Genomic DNA, 19650 nt, shown 5'->3' with positions numbered 1-19650 from the left:
TCCATGTATAAAGCCGTCTCTTAGGTTGTTGGAAAAGAGTGTTTGTTATGCAGAGTGAGTTGTCTTGGCAAAATTCTATCAGCCTATGTCCTGCTTCGTTTTGTTCTCCCAGGCCATGCTTACCTGTAATTCCAGGTGTCGTTTGACTGCCCACCTTAGCATTCCAGTCTCCTGTGATGAGAACAACATCTCTTTTAGGCGTCCAGTAGGTGCTGCAGATCCTCATAGAACTGCTCTACTTCAGCTTCTTCAGCATCTGTGGTTGGGGCGGATATTTGGATCACTGCGATGTTAGATGGCTTGCCCTGAATTTGAATTGAGATCATTCTGTCATTTTTTGGATTGTATCCAAGCACTGCTTTAGCCACTGTACTATTAATTATGAAGGCTACTCCATTTCTTCTGTGGTCCTCTTTTCCACATTGTGGATCTGGTGGTCATTTGATGTGAAGTGGCCCATTCCACTCCATTTCAGTTCACTGACACCCAAAATGTCTATCTTTAATCTTGACATCTCACCAATAACCACATCCAATTTGCCCTGGCTCATAGATCTTGCATTCCAGGTTCCAATGGCACGTTGATCCTTAGAACATCGGATTTGCCGTTCACCAGCACCGTTGGCCGCTAGCCGTTCTTTCGGCTTTGAGCTAGCTGCGTCATCACGTCTGGGGCTAGTTGAACTCATCCTCTGTTCCTCCCCAGTAGCATTTTGACCATCTTCCGACCTGGGGGTCTCATCTTCCGATGGTATACCAACATATCTCTGGTTGTACTGATGCATTTAGTTTTCACTGGAAGAATACTGGGGTGGGTTGCCATTACCTTCCCCAGGGATCACATTTAGTCTGACCCCTCTGTCGTGACCTTCCCGTCTTGGGTGGCCCTTCACGGTTTAGGTCATGGCATCATTGAGGTGCTCAAGCTCCAGCACCACGACAAGGTAACGATCCTTTGCTGAAGTAGGAATATACACAGGAGCGAATGCCTTCTGATTGATATTTGAGAATATAAACGTAATTATTGTAAGAATCTGGTAGGGTCTCAAGAAAAGCATTAACAGTTTGGTTAATTTATTCCTTTTCAATTGGAATAGATTCATAAGAATTAACGTATGTTCAAATTGCAATTGACTGCTCAGAGAAATACAATAGAATTACTGTACTGCTATACTGAACCAATGAGTCTTCATAGATTATAGGGGGGAAAAGAACTTAGTTTAAAGACATACAGAAGCCAAGCAAAAGGGGCATAAGAGTTGAGATGGTGGTCACAACCATAGGATTAAACCTCTTTTTTGCAAGCATTGTACATGTAAAAAGGGGCAGGGCTTTGTTCACAGTTATGGCCACCATTTTGACACCTCCTTTCCCCCCAGATGTGCCTGCCAAGCAAAGAAGATTGCTATTTTACCTATTCAGAATGAAAGAGCTGGATAAAAAAGTCAAATCCTTCATTGGGCAACAAAATTATATTACCATTTAAATTAGCATATTCAAACTGATGGCCTGCAACTTTTTAATGCAAACAGATATTTCTGTAATATTCAGAATAGAGTACCATTGAACAGCAGGAAAGCACATTTGCTTTTTCTCTGGGAATTAACCATGTGCATATAGAGAGCCAGTTTAGTCTAGTGGTTAAGGCAACGGGCTAGAAACCAGGAGACTGAGACGGAAATAATAAAGGCAGGATAGAAAGTAAATAAAATAAATAAATATACAGTACTAGCATTTTCCCTTACTGTTCCTTCAGTCCCTTTTTGCAAGAGGTTTATACTCCAGGTGGTGCTGTGTGTCTGCCTACAGAGAAATCACACTACATGGCTGTCAGTTTCTGTAGAAAAGGCCTTTTATCACCAGGACTGTACATGTTGTCTGCACTTTCTTAATAACATGGGACCTGAAAAACCTAGCCAGGGCAATATTGCTGATTTCAAAATGTCGCTATACATCTCTTTGCTTGACAGATCCGAGGTTTTTTATCAAGATTTGATAATGTTCTTCCTGTCAGTCTGGCTTTTGACAAGTGTACTGCCTGTTCACCCAAGGTAAGTTTGGTATCTGTATGCATGGGTGTGTCTGTGTGTCTGTGTGTGTGTATATATATATTAAAATGCTCTCCAACAAAGAATGATTTTTATTCTTTCCTATATGCTTTTTCCCCCCCAAAATTCTTTTTGCATGTAATCTTTAGAGATGGTGATTTCAATGTGTGAGTTTCCTTTCAATTCCTTGGACATGAATACCCAGCTATTGCGTTTAGCAAATACAATTTTAGATAATTTTTTGGTTTCAAATATTAAAGTTCCAGTGCAATTAATGAACAAGCTAAGAAGTGCAAAATGATTACATTAGCACAAGGTGTTCAGAAAGATACTATATTTTGTTATTTCAAAGTTTTATGCAGAATAAAATAATCCCTGCTGCTGTCACTCACAAGTGATCTGATATGTTCAGAGAAATATTTGATGTATTTTTCACAAAATCTCCTAGTAGAGGGTTTTTCAAAGTGTCCGTTGTTATGACACCTCATTCCAGACTCAGATGCTGTGTATGTACTAATTGTGCTTCCTCTGACTTCAAGTCTCACTTGATAAAATATGTTCCTCTTCCCTCCTCCTTCAGTTGCCTGGTATTGCTTGTAGATAAAGACAGCTGCCATTTTGCTGATAGGCTACTGCACTTCCGTATTAGTGGGTATCCAACTGTGCCAGAAGTTCTTCAGTGTCACTCTGGTAAAGGCAGACACAGTAGGAAGAATCCATCCCATAGCATTTTCCCTTCTTACTTGCTGATGAAAGGAAGAGTGGTCTTGTGGGCTCCTTCTCATCAACTACTACTCTCAGTGTCTGTTCTGATTGAAGCAACAGTGTTGACAGGCATGTGAATTGTTACCCATTTTCCACTACAGATTTATCCAACCGTCAATTCAAAATGAAAATCAGCTCAGTGCTGATCCAACCCATTTTGCTACCCAGAGTGAAATCCAAATCCTCCTCTTCTCACCAAATTAGAGTCAGCGCATAGTCTTAGTGCTCCGTTTGAATACCCATTTTTTACCTCCATGTATTTTCCAGCCATTATCATACACACCTTTTGTCCTGATGTCCTTTGAAGTAGGCTTCCTCCCTCTTCTCTTGCCACAACCAGTGCTGACCTACCTTCACTTTCTTTAGTTCACATTTAAATAGATTCAGTGCTTCTTTGTATATTATTTCTTAGTATAGAAATAGCAGAGACTTTGCTGTATAGCTAAGAAATTCTTAAATGTTCAAGAATAATCTGTATGGTCTGCAGTATCAGTGGTGGTTATTGAGTTGAATAACAATGTGTTATTCAGAGAACAGTTAGCTCTCTAGTAAGATAAATAAATGGAGTTCCATTGAGGTAAACAGTCCTCATTTTTACTTAAACTTACCTAGAAGTTCAACGTATAAATGAAGCTCTAGAAAAGCCAAAGGACAGCTCAAACTAGAGTCTGTCAATTGTGGTGGGCAAACAATCAGTCAATAAACAAACTTTGTAAACAGTGAGCCCTTATTTTTCAACAACTTGCCTTCTCTTCTCTTGCATCCCTTTGTGTTGGTAAGTCCTTATCAGTCTAAAACAGGTGATCTCATTTCAGCTTTAGCTTTGGTTTTTCCTTATGTCTTCCTGGCCCCCTATGCTGAGTCCTCTCAAGTCCTTTCCATTTGTTGGGTTACCTTCCCCATCTTGCTGATACAACAGGAACAGGAGTTATCAACTTATATCAGTGAATTGGCAAGATTGACAGCAGGCAACCTGGTTGCCCCTCACTCTTCTCAAAGATCCAATTTTTTGGTGTCCCTTCTTTTCTAGTTCTCCACCAATTCATTTTTTCTACCCTTTATTTCTGCCATATCAGACTTTGGCAATATACATGAAATTCTACAGAAAGCTTATCCTCTGACCAGAATTCAATATGTAAATGTATGCAAATTATTCTCTATTTAGTGTATATTTCAGAAGGTAGACATATACATAGCTGTTCTTTCCGGTGCTTTTCTTCAGCATTTTTCAGGAGGAATTTGGTCCACGTTTAAGCAATCATTCAGCTTGGGATGATTCCCTGTAAATGCTGCTTAGGTCTGACTCATAATTTGGCTCATACATAAGTACTCTTCTGTCAAGTCAGAGACTGGCTGTAGGCATTTAGTTTCAATTACTTTTTTAAAAACATCACACATAATGCTTCATATACCGATTAGAGATAGTGGAAGATTGATTGATTGATTTTTTATTTATTATTCAAATTTAATTACCGCCCATCTCCCCCAAAAGGTGCCTTAAGTGGCTGGGTTTGAGAGCAGAGGTAGATAGACTCTATAAACTCCTGTGTTATCATGGTATATCAGACAATTTCATTGTTACAACAGTGTATTTTGTAGGGCAGGAAGAGTCTTCTGTATTTCATTTCAGCACTTCAAATGTTTATCACATTTGTCACATTTGAAATTTAATTGTGTTTAGTTAGGTTTTGAAAGCAGCAACAACAAAACAAAACAGCAATCCCACTCCCTACTTGATTTTGATCTTGAGTTCTTAGCGTGTGGGGAGTCAAACCTTGATACTATTAAAATCCTTTGCATCATATTAAGTAAGGATGTGAGCTGCGAACCAAATAGTTCAATATAATCTTACCACACCTATGAACACATGGTATTCTGAAAATTAATTATTGTTAAGATAGGTCACAGACTGCAACTTAGAGGGGCTGAAAGTGGGCTAGGAGAAATTCAGTCTCCATTCCTGTGGAGCCAGAACAAAATTTGCATGCGTACACATTGCAGATGGATTTTCCTTGTGAGTTTTACACAAGTTAATAGATCTTGAGGAAATCACATAAAATACACCCTATCAAGCCATCCATGTTAATTGGTGAGTTTGAATTTCTTCCATGGAAACGTTCTACCCATCTACTAGAAATTCCTCTGGTGAAATGTGTTGTAGATCAAAGAGCAGGCAGGATTAGAACTGCAAATTAGGTAGGTCTAAGGCGAAAAAACAAGATTTGTTTGAACTTACATTTAAATGTAATTACAATTTAATTAAATACATTTATTATGATTACTTCCCATTCTGGCATATTATGAATATCATTTGGGGTCGACTCAGGGATGTAGCATATGCATTGCTACATCCAAGATTTAGGTACAGGGCACTCCTGCTTTAAGGGACATAGAGGAATCTCTTTCAAAGAAGAATTCTTTATAGTCATGGATGATGATAGTTTACTCAATTATATGAGGAAGGGGGGTATGACCAACTGTCCTATCTTGCAGGGTTAGAAATACAGTTGCCTTTTTGTTATTGGCAGTAGGAGGTAGGTAGAGAAATGAAGAGAGAAGGCAGTTAGCAGTGGCCTTCAGGTATGATCCACATTGTCTCCAGGAGGCAGCATGTCTTTGGGTATCACTCTCTGACGAACACCAGTTGCAAAATACTTTGGGAATCTTACCCTGCTTTTAGACTTCCCACAGTCATTTAGTTTGTCGGTGGGGAAGCCAGCCTACTGAAATGGAGAGGCCTTTGGTTTGATGCAATAGGACTCTTGGTATTCATTAAGGTATTATTTTCTCAGATTTAAGTACTCCCCTCTCCAAATTGTCATATTCCTTGTGCCCTAATTTTCAGGTATGCTGATTACTAATATAGGGTATATGAGTACTCTGCACACACATTGCAAAAGAAGTGTTAAGTATTCCTGATTTTCATTTCTGTGTCACTGTCCATGGTGTGGACATGATGTAGTGATATAATATTCCTGCTTCAAGCATGATGAAGAAATTGGGAAGCAAGTGTTAGGATTTTTTAAAGGATTGTGGTTCTTTTAAAAGAGTTCTATTTTACATAAATAGGTTCTTTTTAACAAAATCTGACTTGAGATTCAACAGCTGCATTACTCCCATAGCAATCACTTTTCATGTGGTAAAAATATTAAATTACTTTTGTGCTGAAAAGGTTGGCTCAGGGGTACATGTATTTTCTTACAGTAGAAACACAACGTTTATTTATGTGCCCTGCTCCAGTTTGTGGCATAAAAACTATGCTGTTTCAGGCATTGAGATTTCTGATGCAAATGATAATAAATCCAGTTATCTGTTTATCTGGGATCTCTGTGGGTCCCCCCCCCCCACTCCCATAATGCATTTGTCATAATTTCACCATCGGTATTTCCTGTGTTTTTGCCTGAAAGGTTTTTAGTTCTTGAAACTAGATGTTAAAGCTTCATGCTTCCTCTGAGCAGATGGGTTTCCAATGGCTTCTTGGAGGGAGCCATTGAGGCATTGTGAAATGACTCCTGTAAGAAACCCACGTCCTTAGTTTTGCTTGACGTGGCCTTCCATAATCACCATGCTTATTAGCTGTTACAACATGTTATGAGTGGAATTTCAGGCAGCCGCCTCCAAGATTAGTTATCCTGTTTCACTGTGAGAAACACTGGATTCAATTTGTTAGGAATAACTGGATCCCTCAGCTGCATAACTCATTGTTGTTGTTTATTCGTTTAGTCGCTTCCGACTCTTCGTGACTTCATGGACCAGCCCACGGCAGAGCTTCCTGTCGGTCGTCAACACCCCCAGCTCCCCCAGGGACAAGTCCGTCACCTCTAGAATATCATCCATCCACCTTGCCCTTGGTCGGCCCCTCTTCCTTTTGCCTTCCACTCTCCCCAGCATCAGCATCCTCTCCAGGGTATCCTGTCTTCTCATTATGTGGCCAAAGTATTTCACTTTTGCCTTTAATATCATTCCTTCAAGTGAGCAGTCTGGCTTTATTTCCAGGAGGATGGACTGGTTTGATCTTCTGGCAGTCCAAGGCACTCTCAGAATTTTCCTCCAACACCACAGTTCAAAAGCATCGATCTTCCTTCGCTCAGCCTTCCTTATGGTCCAGCTCTCGCAGCCATATGTTACTACGGGGAACACCATTGCTTTAACTATGCGGGCCTTTGTTGTCAGTGTGATGTCTCTGCTCTTAACTATTTTATCGAGATTTGTCATTGCTCTTCTCCCAAGGATTAAGCGTCTTCTGATTTCCTGACTGCAGTCAGCATCTGCAGTAATCTTTGCACCTAGGAATACAAAGTCTTTCACTGCTTCTACATTTTCTCCCTCTATTTGCCAGTTATCGATCAAGCTGGTTGCCATCATCTTGGTTTTTTTGAGGTTTAGCTGCAAGCCAGCTTTTGCACTTTCTTCTTTCACCTTCATCATAAGGCTCCTCAGTTCCTCTTCACTTTCAGCCATCAAAGTGGTATCATCTGCATATCTGAGATTGTTAATGTTTCTTCCAGAGATTTTAACTCCAGCCTTGGATTCCTCAAGACCAGCTTGTCGCATGATGTGTTCTGCATACAAGTTGAATAGGTAGGGTGAGAGTATATAGCCCTGCCGTACTCCTTTCCCAATCTTAAACCAGTCCGTTGTTCCGTGGTCTGTTCTTACTGTTGCTACTTGGTTGTTATACAGATTCTTCAGGAGGCATACAAGATGACTTGGTATCCCCATACCACTAAGAACTTGCCACAATTTGTTATGGTCCACACAGTCAAAGGCTTTAGAATAGTCAATAAAACAGAAATAGATGTTTTTCTGAAACTCCCTGGCTTTTTCCATTATCCAGCGAATATTGGCAATTTGGTCTCTAGTTCCTCTGCCTTTTCTAAACTCAGCTTGTACATCTGGCAATTCTCGCTCCATGAACTGCTGAAGTCTACCTTGCAGGATCTTGAGCATTACCTTACTGGCATGTGAAATGAGTACCACTGTTCGATAGTTTGAACATTCTTTAGTGTTTCCCTTTTTTGGTATGGGGATATAAGTTGATTTTTTCCAATCTGATGGCCATTCTTGTGTTTTCCAAATTTGCTGGCATATAGCATGCATTACCTTGACAGCATCATCTTGCAAGATTTTGAACAGTTCAGCTGGGATGCCGTTGTCTCCTGCTGCCTTGTTATTAGCAATGCTTCTTAAGGCCCATTCAACCTCACTCTTCAGGATGTCTGGCTCTAGCTCACTGACCACACTGTCAAAGTTATCCCCGATATTGTTATCCTTCCTATACAGGTCTTCTGTATATTCTTGCCACCTTTTCTTGATCTCTTCTTCTTCTGTTAGGTCCTTGCCATCTTTGTTTTTGATCATACCCATTTTGGCCTGGAATTTACCTCCAATGTTTCTAATTTTCTGGAAGAGGTCTCTCGTCCTTCCTATTCTATTGTCTTCTTCCACTTCCGCGCATTGCTTGTTTAAAAACAATTCCTTATCTCTTCTGGCTAACCTCTGGAATTTTGCATTTAATTGGGCATATCTCCCCCTATCGCTGTTGCCTTTTGCTTTCCTTCTTTCTTGGGCTACTTCTAGTGTCTCAGCAGACAGCCATTTTGCCTTCTTGGTTTTCTCTTTCTTTGGGATGTATTTTGTTGCCGCCTCCTGAACAATGCTGCCAACCTCTGTCCATAGTTCTTCCGGGACCCTATCTACTAAGTCCAGTCCCTTAAATCTATTCTTCACGTCCACTGCATATTCCTGAGGAATATTAGTGAGCTCATATCTAGCTGATCTGTGGGTCTTCCCTAATCTCTTTAGTCTGATCCTAAATTGTGCAAGAAGAAGTTCGTGATCTGAACTACAGTCAGCTCCAGGCCTAGTTTTTACCGACTGTACAGATGTCCACCACCTTTGGCTGCAAAGGATGTAATCAATCTGATTTCGGTGTTGTCCATCTGGTGAAGTCCATGTATAAAGCCGTCTCTTAGGTTGTTGGAAGAGAGTGTTTGTTATGCAGAGTGAATTGTCTTTGCAAAATTCTATCAGCCTATGTCCTGCTTCGTTTTGTTCTCCCAGGCCATGCTTACCTGTAATTCCAGGTGTCGTTTGACTGCCCACCTTAGCATTCCAGTCTCCTGTGATGAAAATAACATCTCTTTTAGGCGTGTTGTCCAGTAGGTGCTGCAGATCCTCATAGAACTGCTCTACTTCAGCTTCTTCAGCATTTGTGGTTGGGGCGTATATTTGGATCACTGTGATGTTAGATGGCTTGCCTTGAATTCGAATTGAGATCATTCTGTCGTTTTTGGGGTTGTATCCAAGCACTGCTTTAGCCACTTTACTATTAATTATGAAGGCTACTCCATTTCTTCTGTGGTCCTCTTTTCCACAGTAGTAGATCTGGTGGTCATTTGATGTGAAGTGGCCCATTCCAGTCCATTTCAGTTCCCTGACGCCCAGAATGTCTATCTTTAATCTTGACATCTCACCAATAACTACATCCAATTTGCCCTGGCTCATAGATCTTACATTCCAGGTTCCAATGGTGTGTTGATCCTTAGAACATCAGATTCGCCGTTCACCACCAGCACCATCGGCCGCTAGCCGTCCTTTCGGCTTTGAGCTAGCTGCGTCATCACGTCTGGGGCTAGTTGAACTCATCCTCTGTTCCTCCCCAGTAGCATTTTGACCATCTTCCGACCTGGAGGTGTCATCTTCCGATGGTATACCGACATATCTCTGGTTGTACTGATCCATTTAGTTTTCACGGCAAGAATACTGGGGTGGGTTGCCATTACCTTCCCCAGGGATCGCATTTAGTCTGACCTCTCTGTCATGACCTTCCCGTCTTGGGTGGCCCTTCACGGTTTAGCTCATGGCATCATTGAGGTGCTCAAGCTCCAGCACCACGACAAGGTAACGATCCTTTGCGGAGGCATAACTCATTAGCATACAAAAATGAAAGCTAATATGGATATCACAGACTTTGAGAAGGCAGCTAGTGAAAAGACAGAGCACTGTTTCATCCAGTATCATGAATTTAATTATAGGGAATGGTTTGTCGGCCTCAATTTACCCATACAGGAACTGTAGGAAGTAGGCAGGTGGCCTCTCTTGGCACCTGGAAAGCTGCCTACCCACCTGGGAAGCCGGCATTTTATAAAGCTTTGGTTTCTGGCATTATATTTACTTACAAAAATGCCCCTGTGCTCCATGTAGTTCTGATAGACATATTTCACACAGAAAAATCTGTATGGCCCCAAACCTGTTAGCCTTTCTAAGGCTCTGAAGAACTGGCTGTTTCTCCAGGCATTTGAGCCAATTGGTTAGGCGAGCTCTGCTGGTGATGTGATTTTGTGATAGGAGTGTATTATTGATCTTGGACCTCGTTGGGCTATTGTAACTGTTGGGTTTTTAATCTTTGTACACTGCCCAGAGTCACTGCTGTGAGATGGGTGGCCATAAATAATTTTAAAAAATAATTGTGAAAGTAGGTAGGCTAGACCAGGAAATCAACTCCATAGGAAGACTAGAATTAACTGTTACTGAGATTAGCTATAATAACAAAATCTTGCAAGTCTGTCTGTGCTGTACCTCCATTTCCCCTCTAATACTCCAGTGAATTAGGAAGCTGTTTGCCTGAGCTACTTCCAAATACTATCTCTTTTCTTAGAACATAGAAAATATTTCAGCCCCTTTTGCCTAGGTAACAATTCTTGCATATTTATCTTCCTTACTCTCTGTAGGTGGCATAGATCAGTACTTTCTTGAGAAATAGGCACAACTTCCCAGATTGAGCATGGGTACTAGAAACCATCCTAGGGTGAAGGAGCGTATATCAAGCACTCTTACTTATAAATGGGTATTTTGTGTTCAATGTGTGTTCTTTGGATGGCCACACGTGTCATAGCAGCCTCTTTTTGAAAGCTCTCACAGTCAGTTCTTAAAATGCCTAATGCACTTTCTCCATATCCCATGCATCAGCTTGGAAGCATTGACTTTCTACATTATACCAACCAATTTTGACCTTTCCCAGTATTTAGGGGATCTGATTTCAACCCTTTAAATCATGGGTTCCATATTCATTAGCAATAAGGGAAGTTTCAGTGTCTATAAGATACCTAGGTAAAATAGTTCTCAAAGAGAGTAGAAGTGTACATATTAATAGAGATGGAAAGACATTAGCCTATAGTATGTAACATAATCTCTCTTTGTACTTTTCCAATCTGACATATGAAACTTACATTTCTGAACTTATTTTTTTGTCAAAGGTTCTATAAATTGTATTAATTTCCATAGTACTCAGTTGTAAATGGATTTAGGGCAGTGCCAATTTTTGTTCTTTTGGCTAATACTGTGGTTAGCTTGGATCCTTCCTTTTTGTTTTCTTCTTTTGAATCATTAAACCGGTGTTTAGTACCAGTGAAATGAAGCAAAATAAGGAGACAGTGTAATGAACAAATCTCTGCTCTTACTTTCCATTCTTTTATCAGTGTAAGGAGTTGAGAAACATAGTTATCTGTGGAGTTAGGAAAATGTTAGAAAAACAATGTATCAGTGGAACTTCTTATTTTCTTTTTGCTATTTTTTTTCCCTTTCCTGAGGCTAAAGCAAATGCTGCTCATAAAGGAAAAATATGTATAAAAACATAAATCGAGGGTTTTAGCATAACTGTAATTACGAGCAGTATTTCAGTTCAGAAATGAAAGATTGCCAGAATGACTGAAGTTCATAATGCAGGCGATGTGGGAAAAAATTATTTTTCTTTTTTTAAATCTATTGTTTAAAAGAAAACAGACGTATACAAAAGCATATTTAAAAAAGCATATAGGCATGAAATGGTATACAGGTTAAGTGAATTGATTTAACAGTTAAAAAGAAAATTAAGCAGATAAGCTTGTATATTCAGCCCAGATATCTAAACAGTATTTCAAGTGAAAGTGCTGGATTAATGAAATGTATAGGACATAGGACCTTAATTGTATCTTTGACAGATTACGAATATCCTTTCCACTCTGTCTCTTCGCAACCAGAAAATCATGTAGTCCATCCATTCATATCTAATCCAGTTTTCCAAATTAAAATAAATACGTGGAATAAATTATGTCCAGAAACGAGACCCTATAGCGCATGACCAGATCATGTAGATTGGTGTTATGTTGTGATTACAACATAACAACAGTAAGACAAAGTTACTAATTTCTTCTTTAAAAATGCATAGAGGTCAAATACTGTACAAAGGAAATAAGTTTTTGTTGGATTAATAGTAATTTTAAGTCTGTAGAAATATGACATGTTGATGCCACAATAGTCTTCTACTGATGTCTGTGGTAACATTGAGAATCGAATTCTTTATCCCATGTTCTTTGATAGTACTAATAAATGTTAGTGTTTATTGCATTTATATCCTCCTTTTGTCCAAAAATGTATTCTATTCTTTAACATCTAATTCGATAGATTCCAATGACAGTAAATAACTATTACAGGTTTATTATTTTATAAAGAACATATTACATCTTTAGGTGCTAGAGGGAATGTTGGGTCACCTGAGACTGCCAGTTCTTAGTCCTTCAAAGAAGTTTTAGGCTTTTTATTGGTCCTAGTAATTATTTTATCTCCTTGGACTTAAGTTGATATGTCCCATTCTGGCCTCCCATCATTAATTTGGATTTCCAGCTAAAAATCCCCCAGAGAAAGCACTCCTGAAATTGCTGCAAAGATTACTTACTTGAATAGTCCCTTCAGGTTCTCTGTTAGTTCAAACCCTGTATTTCATTACATGTAGAAAAAAATTGGTTCTATAGTTGATGAAGTAGATTTCTTGCACCTCTAAATTAACCCTTTCTTCACAAAAAGTTTCTAGTAGGAATTTCTCCCTTTCCTTTTGCCTTTTCTTTGGACAGCAGCAGATTTTCCCTTCTCCCCATCACATGTATACCAACAGTTGAAATGTCTCCATTGTTCTCTCTGTGAAGCTGACACTTTTGCTGCTGGCATCCAAACATATGTGAAACTGCTGTTTAACTAATATAGCTTGTAGCGATATTTATCTTCATTTGCATCACATGCCCATGGCAGAAAAAAAAAATGTTCTATGCCCAAAACTCAACTTATCAAAGGTCCCCTGGTTCTTTACCTAAAGGACAGTCCTGTATGTGTGCTTCCCTAAGTGGTTTCTAAAAGTACATAGAGTTCAAAGACATACAGTTCATCCAAGGTAGTCCAGTCTTTCAGATACCTAAAGATTAATCTGAATACCAACCATTCTGATTCTAAATTCTCTCTCCTGTTTCCCCATGATCCCAACTCCACGATGGATGGATGGATGGATGGATGGATGGAAGGAAGGAAGGAAGGAAGGAAGGAAGGAGATATGTTCTGTTTTTAAAAATGACCAGCAGAAAAGCATTAGTTAAGGATCTTTAAACAGGATGATTAGAGCATATGCTCTGTTTGCCAACAAAGGCCCTTTCTTCTTATTTGGGGGGGGGTTTTTCCATTTTTTGTACTTCGGTGCTCAGTTTCCAGTGTCTAGCTCTTACATCTCTAAATATGAATGACTACTCTCGTTTCTTGATGCTGGCTTTTTTATATATATAAATAAAAATGACTGTCTTTTTAGATTTCACACAGCCTGCTCTTCAACTGATCCTAGTGATAAAGTAGCCAGTATCATAACTAATAATTTGCCTTCAGAGTCTATTCTGTGGGTTTATGCTTGTTTTCCTTCCATAAATTCTTGCCAGTGTGCCTGTCTGGCAGAAATTGGCCATATTTCTTGAATTGGTTCAGCATTACAGACCTCACTTTCAAAAATATGACCTGTTTTAATATTTTTTTTAACCCCACCAAAATGTTCTTACTGGTTTGAATGCCAATTTTCCCTTCCATTTACCTTTGCTCCCACAGGCTGTAACCTCTCATACCAGATATTACAGTATTCCCAAAGATCTCTAACAGAACAGATTTTGGGAGCTGCAAAGAGAAAGGGAAGTTGGAGAAACCTCCATTTGTAAAAACACAAGACTTTAGATGCCAACTGTTGGTAACTGCGATTAATAGTTGGAGGAATTCTAGATGTCCTTTTAGTCTGTTAGGTGATGCTCAACCTACTGGCAGTTTTCGGAAGCCTTCCTGTATGAGACCTGGTGTCTATCTGGAAAAATGCTGAGGGAGGGACAAAATGAAAAGCTGCTGTTTTTTTCTTTGAGATTCACAATGGTGCTGGTGTTACTCAATCAGGAATCTTTACTGTTTTTCTACAGCCTGAAGGCTGTCTGATTTTTCACTACTGCTATCCTACCTCCTAAGGTTTGCAACCTTAGCATTTAATTCCTGTCTAAAATCGGGCCAGATGCAGTCAATCTTCTTGCCGTCTCTGTCTGTACAGATTTAGTGTTTTGTTCATGGAGCTTTTGGTGTTGTGCTGGTTATGTATCTTTTTTTTTTCACAGTGATTCTTCCTTCACTCCATCCCCTCTACACTGCTCAGGAGGGTCTCTTTAATGCACAATAGCACAAATTTTGCTGCCAGTTTCAATGGCTTTGGTGTCTGTGTTTGGTGCCATGTGAGCATAATTTGCAGCTGCACAGAAGGGCTTCTTCCTGCAGGTTTAGTCCTGTGTTATCCAGGCCATGGAGCTGCTATGTCTAGCAGTGTTGGCTTATATTTGCCCCGTTCATTGTCTATCATCACTGTTCCTCACAGAGCAGCATCTTGGAAGAGAAGTTTTCCCCCCACAGTTCTATAAATGTACCCGATATGTGCAGACAGGTGTAAATATAGATATATCATAGGGGAATGGGGACACTGCCGTTTCTTTCTCTCTTTCTTTCTTTCTTTCTTTCTTTTTTGGAGGAAAGGATGAAGGGAGCTTTATAAATTCATCTGTATAAAGTCAGGTGGCACTTATGTGGACACTTAAGTATTAGGCAGTGATAGTAAAATTCTGAAAATTCTAGACTACCAAAAATGTAGACATGACCTTGTTACAGCACCATGGATATTAACAGAGATAGGTAAAGACAACTCAGTATTTTAAATTCATGCAAATGTCTGTTATAAAGTCTTGGGAAATACAAGGCTGGTAGTTTGGAAAGCCTCTAAAATTGAGTATCCTGTGCTAAGTAAATGAGTAACACATTTCTGCCTTTCAGAACTTAAATTACTAATGCTCTTCCTTCAAAAAAAGTTCTTTTATGTTCTGAGGTTTTTAAAAGCTTTCAGATCTGTGAATTAGATAATCATTTATGTTATTGGCAAGTAAACAGAGATATAGATTACCAGGGTTAAAAACCTGGGGTGGAGAGTTTGATTCTTTTGGGTTTCTCCTGTACCTTCATTTCCACATAACTATGAAGCAATTTGTCACCGAGGGCTTTCTTAGAAGAACTTTGAAGCATGAAGGGAAGGGAATAAATTCCCCGTTTCCCTTTCTTCTTTTTAAAGCCACAAGTATAGTTCCTTTGATAAACCTTTTTCTGGAGTATTTAAATCATCAGGTTGTTATGAACATGTAATCTAATTCTCTTTAATTAGAGTTGGAGAAAAAGTTTTAATTTTCAGGCTTTGGAAAGCTAGTATTCAGATCATTAGTCTTTAACAAGAAAGTCATTGTTTACAACTTACATGTGTCTGCAAGACAATAATACTCAGACTATTATTTTTTGTGATTGTAACTCAGTAATCTTGAGGAGAATTGTATCTAGAAGAAAGAGAGGAAACCCACTTTTGGGGTATAGAAGAGAAAAGAAAAAAATGTCAAGCAACTGAATCTGCAGATACTTTGAACCAAAAATGATTTTCACCAGGGAAGTTGAGAATATAGCTGTGAGGCTGATGAGACTCTTCAGTGTAAAATGACATTCTGAACATAAGTTATTCTACTGTGGTTGTACATCCATATTGCCTCTGTCATTTATCCTTTTATAATAATCAGTTTTTTATATAATTACAGTTTTATAACAGTCAGCTACAGGGCTAATCAGTTACATTACAGAGTTGATGTAACGTTCTAATTTTCTCTTCTGTCTGGTTTGACACAGTAAGCTATGTGACAGCTTTACAATCATCTGTGCAATGAATGGATAAACACTGGCTTAATTCATTAAAGCCGAAGCTCTCATTAATTCTTAATTGACTTTTGTTTCTTGACTGAAAGGGCTCAAGGACTGCCAGATATGACCCTCTCTTCAGTTCAAAGGTTCACAAAAAGGCAGCAGCGTTTTACATGGGTCTTTTAAAGATTCATAAAATATCTATGGAATGGCCAATCACATATTATTTTGACAAACAGAATCAGCAAAGAAAGTTTGAAGGTCTGCTGTTTTTGTTTCTGAACACCTGTTTTCTGACTTTTTCTGGTTTGGGTTATATTGCAAGTGGATGATTCTGTTTAACGCTTTCCTTAAATCCATGGTCTCCTTACTGCTTGAAATACAGTAGTGTTGAATGTAAAAGTTTTGTGGTATTACAATATATACATAATAATGCAATTTCACTTATAAGAAGTATAGCAAGTTTCAAGGCTACAGTTATTTCTGTTATGGAACAGTCTTCTTAAAGTTGTTTTCCTGGCACCATCTTATTTGAACCTGATGAGGTTCAAGCGGGCTTTGTAGTAATCATTTGGAGGAGGAAGATTCATTTAAAAATCTGTATTGTATTTCATGGTGATATCGTTTTATACTTCTATTTTCTAATTTTTGAAAAATGTTGTTTCAGTATAACATTTAGCAACAGAGTGCATTAAGTATAAAAATTATTCATACTATATAAAAGGAAAACAAACAGCAAACAGTAATATGTTCAATTAGTATTTAAGCAATAATGTTGAAAGTCAAGGTAACAAAAAATATTTCAACCCTGAGAAAAAAAAACTCATCTAGACTCTATCTTGACATTTGTTCCAAAAGAATAAATGCTGAGTAGTTTTGTACAAACCAATTTTATAGATTTTTATTAGATTTTCTTAAAAAAAAACACTTTTGAAGAATATGTCTTATTTTCCTGATCCATTTTGTATGACTAGATGTTTCTGTCACTTTCCAATGTTGTTTGATATTCATTATGATGGCTTTTTATGTACTTTATTTTATCTTGGTATAATAAGCAAATTAGAAGTTAGTTAGCATTACTTAAAGCTTTTTTTAATTACATTTTATCTTTTTAAACTGTGTATTGTGTAAAGAACCCTATCTTCTTTTGATACCTTTAATAAAGTTGATTTTTGTTCAAAGCCTGGAATTAACCAGTTGCCTTTTAGCATCTGCCTTAGCTTGGCTGAGCTACTGACTCCCAATTTTTTTGTTCGGTATCCCCTTCGGTGTTTAGGCAGACCCAAGGTGGGGTGAGGATTTCCCCTTCAGTCCTCTCCTACTGTGGAAGGGAGAAACTAGTTTATAGTGAAGGGCTGGTGGCAGCAAGGAGACCTCCTTTTCCAGTTGTGTTGACCCACAGGTGCGGTTACTCGAGAACCGAAGTACCTCAGAGGAGGGTCTAGTTGAACTCTGAGGGCACCTTTTCCCTTATTTCAGCTACGAAGGCCTTTCTTGTACTGAACAGCATGCAGATAAGACTAAACAGAACACCAGAAGTGATACATTTGCAAAGTAGTTAACTTCAGACACGTAATAGACAAATACTAAATTAATACATATTTTAATGGAGCAGTTCTGAATCAGATTAAGGGAAGTGGTTTGCCAGTCATTCAGTCTGTCTGTGCTGGCTTTGGTACTCTGATATTCTGCAAGATATTTCTATCTCTCTGCGTTATAGATCCTAGAGGGTTCCCTATACTTTTCATAGCATAAGCAACAGAAGCCTTGATGAATTATACAGGTCTGAATGGGGTCAGTCCCTGTAGAGAAAAATGTTAAGGCAGTGTGTCCTGCCTTGAAATTCACAATGAAAAGAAGAGTTGCAAATATTAGGAAGCCCAGCTAGGTAGCAGCTCCTAGGTTAGCTACAAAAGCTAAGCAGCTTCAAACGTGGCTAATTCTTATACAGGAGGCAACCAGGAAATCCTAGGGCTGTAGGCTAAACAGGGTAGTCAAAGTATTCCAAAAGAAGACAGCGACAACCCCCTTCTGTATTATTGCCAAGAAAACTACACGTCCCTGATGTCATTAAGGATGCAACTTAATTTGAAAAAGATATTACTTATGAGATATTACTAAATAAAGGCTAAATATGTTTGTATACAATTATAGTTAATTTACTTATAAAAAGTAGCCTGAAGTTAATTAAAAATAACCTTAAAGCAGGATGTAGCAATACAGACCAATGAAAAAATATGAAATGGCTTCAGTTAAAGCAATCAGCCAAGAACAACAACTGTAAGATATTAGATACTGCAGATTGATATCAACCATAACAGTTACTCTTTTTGAATTATGCTGAATGGTGAGATACCCGTACTAAGCTAGACTTCATCTTATTGCATTCATTAATAATTTTGGTATGTATATATTTTTTAATATGAGCTTACTCTTGAGTGGTATAAATAGCCTTATGGTAAAAATTGTCTAAAACCATATAACTGCGTCTCTTGACTCAATGTATGCTAAATGGCTGTAAATAATTTTTAGATTGCTGTGAAATTGTTTCTGGCCTTGTCCATGGAAATTTCCCAAGTAATTGAGAAAGTTTCTAAAGTTTAATTTTACTAATGCATTCTCTGATGGCACTAATCCTCTCCTGAAATTACTGCCAAATTGGAGAAGTATTTATTAATATGCAATTTCTTTTCCAGAGCTTGCAAAATCAGTTTTATTCCAGTATCTCAAAAGGGATATTGTAGAGCTTAAACAGGGCAAACAAAATAATCTGAAGCTGAAATGACTCCCCCACAAGAAAAAAATGTAAATCACTTGGAGTACTTAGATTAGTTTGTGTGTATATGCATGACATAGAGAGTGGATACAGGTGTCCTCTCATAATACAAGAACTCAGTTATAGTCCAGAAAGATTAAACACAGATAAAAGGAAGGACTAGATAGCACAGTTAACTGTGGAATTTGTTCCACAAGATGTGATGATGATAGTAGCTTAACAGGAGGTGAGACACATTCGTGGAAGGTAAAGTGATTGAATTGATCCCCTCTACATCTCACCCAGGTACCCTAGATTGTCTCTTGGCAGCCTTTGGAGCGGTGCAGGGGGAAGGGAAAATAGAATCATCCATAGGGCTACTTCTATTGATGGCAAGACACTGCAGGATGTATCCTTTGTATGTCAGTGTATTGGCTCCCTCTTCCATTTATTATGCCCAGTTGATTAGCTTGGTAGTAGTATATATGTATACTGGCTGTGGTCCAAAACCTTGTTCCTCCCTCAGGATTCCTCAGTCGCTTTGGCACATTAAAGGTAGTCCTTGCTTACTGACCACTCATTCAGCAGCTGTTCAAAGTTGTAATGGTGCTGAATGAGTGGTACTTAATGACCATTTCGCAAAGTTCCAGCTGTCGCAGCACCCCTGCAGTCACATGATCTCACCCACCCCCAACCTTCCTGCACTTGCGCCATGCTGTCCATCACCCAGCCTTCCTGCACTCGTGCCCTGCCGTACCATCCATCCCCTGGCCCTCCTGCACTCACACCCCACTGTGCCAACAATCCCCCATCCTCCCCCTGCTTTTGTGCAGCCTGCGCCGGGCCTCCCAGGGCCTCCCCCACCCTCCACAGCACCCCCTCCCCTCCCCTCCCCTCCCCTCCCCTCCCTCCCCCACCCCCTTGCGGTACTTCTGTGCTCCTTACTTGGGACTCCCACCACTTCCCACTTAACAACCCACATGTCTTGGGATTACAGTGACAACTGGGATTGCCAGGATTGTTGTCACTAAGCAATGTG

The 19650-nt window shown here is 39.1% G+C and overlaps 1 protein-coding gene across 2 annotated transcripts in view; it reads left to right on the top strand.

The window, feature by feature from the left end:
* ATG7 (autophagy related 7) overlaps positions 1–19650 on the top strand; it is a 116871-nt gene that overhangs the window by 30013 nt on the left and 67208 nt on the right. For both annotated transcript variants that reach the window (XM_063291850.1, XM_063291849.1), the window contains one exon: positions 1970–2050. In XM_063291850.1, coding sequence (XP_063147920.1) covers positions 1970–2050 — 81 coding nt within the window. The remainder of the gene's footprint in view (positions 1–1969; positions 2051–19650) is intronic.

Source organism: Candoia aspera, chromosome 2 (genome assembly GCF_035149785.1).
Source record: "Candoia aspera isolate rCanAsp1 chromosome 2, rCanAsp1.hap2, whole genome shotgun sequence".
Lineage (NCBI taxonomy): Eukaryota > Metazoa > Chordata > Lepidosauria > Squamata > Boidae > Candoia > Candoia aspera.
Note: the sequence above shows the minus strand (reverse complement) of the source record. Positions and strands in the feature narration are given on the sequence as shown.